The sequence below is a fragment of the Nannospalax galili genome, unplaced genomic scaffold (assembly GCF_000622305.1).
Source record: "Nannospalax galili isolate Female #2095 unplaced genomic scaffold, S.galili_v1.0 scaffold285, whole genome shotgun sequence".
NCBI classification, from domain to species: domain Eukaryota; kingdom Metazoa; phylum Chordata; class Mammalia; order Rodentia; family Spalacidae; genus Nannospalax; species Nannospalax galili.
The window spans coordinates 2,774,301-2,778,694 of NW_008355157.1; the positions used below are offsets into that span (position 1 = coordinate 2,774,301).

Genomic DNA, 4,394 nt, shown 5'->3' on the forward strand with positions numbered 1-4,394 from the left:
GGTCTCTGTTTTTTAAGTTCGTTATATATTCTGGTAATTAAATGTCTTCTTTTACCTGTTAAGATTCAGCTACACCCTTTACCACTTTGGGAGCCTTTCTACATGTTTCCCTGTCTTTGGGGTTTTTCATTCCCTCAACATTTTGCATGCCTGAATCCTTCTTACCCTTCATCACCTCTTCTAAAATAGCCTTTTCTACTTCTCTAGCCTACCTCATTATGCACTTTCACCCATACCTTCCTGTTTCCTTTCTAGTACCACAAGTGGCAATTATTTTGTTCGTCTACCTGCAACAGACTGTTTTCGTCTTGTAAATATAAAATTCGATAAAATATCTTCATTTCAAGACTATGTCTGTCTTCTTTGACATTAAGTCTAAGTCTTTACCACATAGAATTCCTAATACTTAATAAACATTTGGAAACATTTGCTGAAGCCAAGTATGGTGGCATATACCTGTAATTTCACAACAGGTCTCTGAGGCAGGATTTGAAGTTCAAGGCCAGCCTGGGTCACACAGATAACATGATTCTGTCTAAAAAAGTATGTGTGTATATGTATGTATGTATGTATGTGTGTGTTTCACAAATCCCCAATATGTTGGGGGGAGGGGAGGAGTAGTATGATGAAAGAATAACTGAGAAGCTAATGAAATAAACAAAACTTTCATGAATTTTAAGAGTTCAACACTTATCATGGAGGAGGGGCCCTGGCATATATCTCAGGCTTCTAGTTGAAACCCTTGCTGAAAGATAGTGTTCTAGGAACAGGGACAAGTCAATCTTTAGAGGGACTGAAACCCAGTACCAAATTGTCTGAATCTGAGCATATTGCCCTTGCAGAGGACCACAATTTGATTCCCAGCATCTACATCAGGCAGCTCAAAACTACCTTTAACTCCAGCTCCTGGGGAATCTAACCTCTGACCTCCACAGGCACCTGCACTCACATGCACAGAAACACAGTCATATATACATAATTAAAAATAACAAAAATAAACCTTAAAAATTATTTCAATCTCAGGCCGGGCGTGGTAGCACACGCCTTTAATCCCAGCACTCGGGAGGCAGAGGTAGGTGGATCTCTGTGAGTTCAAGGCCAGCCTGGTCTACATAGTGAGTTCTAGGACAGCTGGGGCTGCAGAGGGAGACCCTGTCTCAAAAAGACCAAAAAAAAATTTATTTCAATCCCTTATTAAGTCAGAATAATCTGAGTTTACCTCCCTTAGCTGCCAGAAGAAAACAACTACTTTCTGGAGGAATATATCATTATCTAGCACCTACTAGAACAAAATCACTTAAGAGGTAAAAAATGTATAAAGGAGATACTGATGTTTATATTGTCTTACACAGAGAAAAATAACAAAATGAGAATTTCACTAGAAATTGGAATCCATAAAAATCAAGTGAAGAGTTTAGAAAAACTACAAAATACAGAAAAGAACATAAAACAAATAGAATAAAAGATCTAACATGTAAAATAAGAGAAAGTAAGCAGAAGCCACAGTTTAGAGAAATTGGTAGAGAACTGTGTGTACATGTTCATGTGTGTGTACACTCTATCCTGATTAAAAAAATAATAATAAGGTCTCTCCCTAAACCTGGACTTTACTGATTCAACTATGTTGGCTAACCAGCAAGCTCCAGGGATCTACTCTGCCTCCTTGTGGCTAGAATTACAGGTGCGTGCCATTGCCCCTGGCTTTCTGCATTACTGTTGGGAATCCAAATTCAGTTCCTCATCCTTGCACAGCAAAGACTGCCAAAGAAATTTTCAGAACTAATAAAACAAGCCAGAAATTCTAGGAGTTCAAGTAGGATAACTACAAAAAAAACACACTCAGGTAATCATGCAAAACTACTGAAAACAAAAACAAAAAGAAATTTTACCAGAGCACATTACTTTCAAAGAAAAACCAAAACTTACAGAAATTATTTAAACATAAATGAGAGAACACACAATAGAACCCAACTGAATAGCACACACACCGTAGAGAACACACAATAGAATAGCACACACAGTAGAGGACACACAATAGAACAACAGCACACACGGTAGAGGACACACAATAGGATAGCATTTCCAAAGTTCATTAAAAAAAAAAAAAAAAAGTACTGCCAGTATGGAACTGAATATCCAGTAAAAATTTCCTTTAAAAAATGAAAGTAGAGGCTGGAGAGATGCCTAGTTGGTAAAGCACTTGGCTGAAGAGACCAATGTTTGTAAGAGTGTTAGAAAATACAAAAATCTTAGATGCAATATTTATTCACAAAAAGCAAAATTCTGTTCTAAAACCCAAGAAGTAGTTGAAGTATCAGAAAGCAACTTGTTCTGCTGTGTCTCAGAAGAACTTTTCAGTCCTGCAGGGATGGGGAATGAATTGGAAGAGGGTTGGGACTACAGCAAGGGCACCTCTGAGTTCTGGTGAGGTGAAGTTGTCTGAGACTGTAGTGATAGGAAGGAATGGATTTTTAAAATAAAGTGTCTGTAGCTTATGAAATAGTGAAAAAAAAAAGAGGCAGGCCAGTAGATAGAGTCATTCTTATATTATAAAGAAGGAATTCAATGATAGACCTAGAGGACGTTGTACTTAAGAGGAATTTTAAAGACAGGGTATTAAGACCATTAAGAAAACTACTACAGAGCACACACCTGTGAGGTATACTCATGTGCACACATGTGTGTATGCATACCATGGTCCATGCATGGAGGCCAGAGGACGACTGTGGGAGTTGACTTTCTCCTTCCCCCATGTGGGTCCCATGGAGCAAACTCAAGTCATCAGACATGGAGGCAAGAGACCTTATCCACTGATCCATCTGGCCATCCCCAGCACAACTTTTTTTTTCAGCTTGTTTTATGTTTTATTGTTGTGGAGACCTCAGGCCTAGACCAGGTATTTGCGCAGTGGGTACAACACTCCTCCCACTGCTGCTTCTGGATCTTCAGCTTCTCCTTGTGCTTGGTGGACCGGCAGCACAAGACTCTTGCCTTCTTGAGCCACAGGTCCATGGCTTGTATTTCTTGCCTTTCTGACTTCGGTTAATGATGGTGAGAACACGGGATTGCAAACACCTTGTTCTTGGAGCATGTGGACACATTGCAGCCTGTCACTTTGGCCGCATGCAGCTAAGTCAGCTCTACCTCCAGATCATCCAGCCATTTCAGCTGCTCCTCTTTCTTCTGAGGAGGCCCATGCCTTAATCTTGGCCACTGACTCTGCATGTTTGAGAAAAAGAGCTCAGGCATAACTTTTTAAGAGTTCTTTCTTGGGCTGGAGAGATGGCTCAGAGGCTAAGAACATTGGTTGTTCTTGCAGAAGACCTGGGTTCAATTCCCAGCACCCACATGGCAGCTAACAACTGTCAGTAATTCCAGTTCCAGGGGATCTGACAGCCTCTTCTGTCCTCTGCGGCATTGCATGGCACAGGTGCACTTACCTACCTGCAGGCAATACACACATACACATAAAATAAAAATAAATAAAATATTTATTTTTCAAAAAGAGTTCTTTCCCTGCTGGGCTTGGTGGCGCAGTCAGAGACAGGCGGAACTCTGTAAGTTCAAGGCCAGCCTAATCTACATAGTGAGTTCCAGGACAGCTGGGGCTACAGGGAGACCCTGTCTCAAAAAGACAAAAAAAACAAAAACAATAAAAGTTCTTTCTTAATAGCCTTTCTCAGGCATAAAATTCTATATCAAAAGAAAGATACAAACCCATCAAGTAATTATACATTAATATAGTTACTTTACTCACTGTCTTCCTCTACCAGACTTACTAGGCTATAATTTTATTTTGCTCTTTTCTTTTTTTCTTTTTTTTTAGCAGGATGTCACTATATAGTCCAGGCTGGCCTTGAACTTGCGAGACTATTTCCTCCTCCCAAACTCTGGGATTACAGGCATGTGGACCATCTCCAACTCCAGAATATATATCTATAAAGGCAGGGGCATTGTCTCTTTTATTCAGGTTCTATCCCCCTGAGCTTAGATTGATACTCTGTGTACACCAAGCACCCCCAAAATAATTATTAAATGAATAAATGAGTGAGTGAATGAGGCATTGTTATGTTACACAGATCACCTTCTTTAAAATAGCAAAGATGTTCTTTTCCATCATAAACTAATTTTATCTTAATTAATGTGTTCAAAGTCTATTAAAATGCTTGAAAATAAAGTGACTGTTTTTTAATGTTTGCAGGACTATCTCAAGCAGGTGCTGGACATTGATCTTCATGCTCAGATCCATTTTGGCAGGGTTTTTATGAAGCCAGGGTATGAAAATCATTTTATCTACTATATGGGATTGGTTTGGATTGCTTTAACTAATCAAATTTTAAATGCTTTTTTTTCTTACACTTTCTATTGTGCGTTACTTATTTTAATAAAAAAAA

At 39.1% G+C, this 4,394-nt stretch overlaps 1 protein-coding gene across 3 annotated transcripts in view; it reads left to right on the plus strand.

The window, feature by feature from the left end:
• Gphn (gephyrin) overlaps positions 1-4,394 on the plus strand; it is a 578,173-nt gene that overhangs the window by 544,046 nt on the left and 29,733 nt on the right. For all 3 annotated transcript variants that reach the window (XM_008852141.3, XM_008852142.2, XM_008852140.2), the window contains one exon: positions 4,202-4,275. In XM_008852141.3, the coding sequence (XP_008850363.1) occupies positions 4,202-4,275 (74 nt within the window). The remainder of the gene's footprint in view (positions 1-4,201; positions 4,276-4,394) is intronic.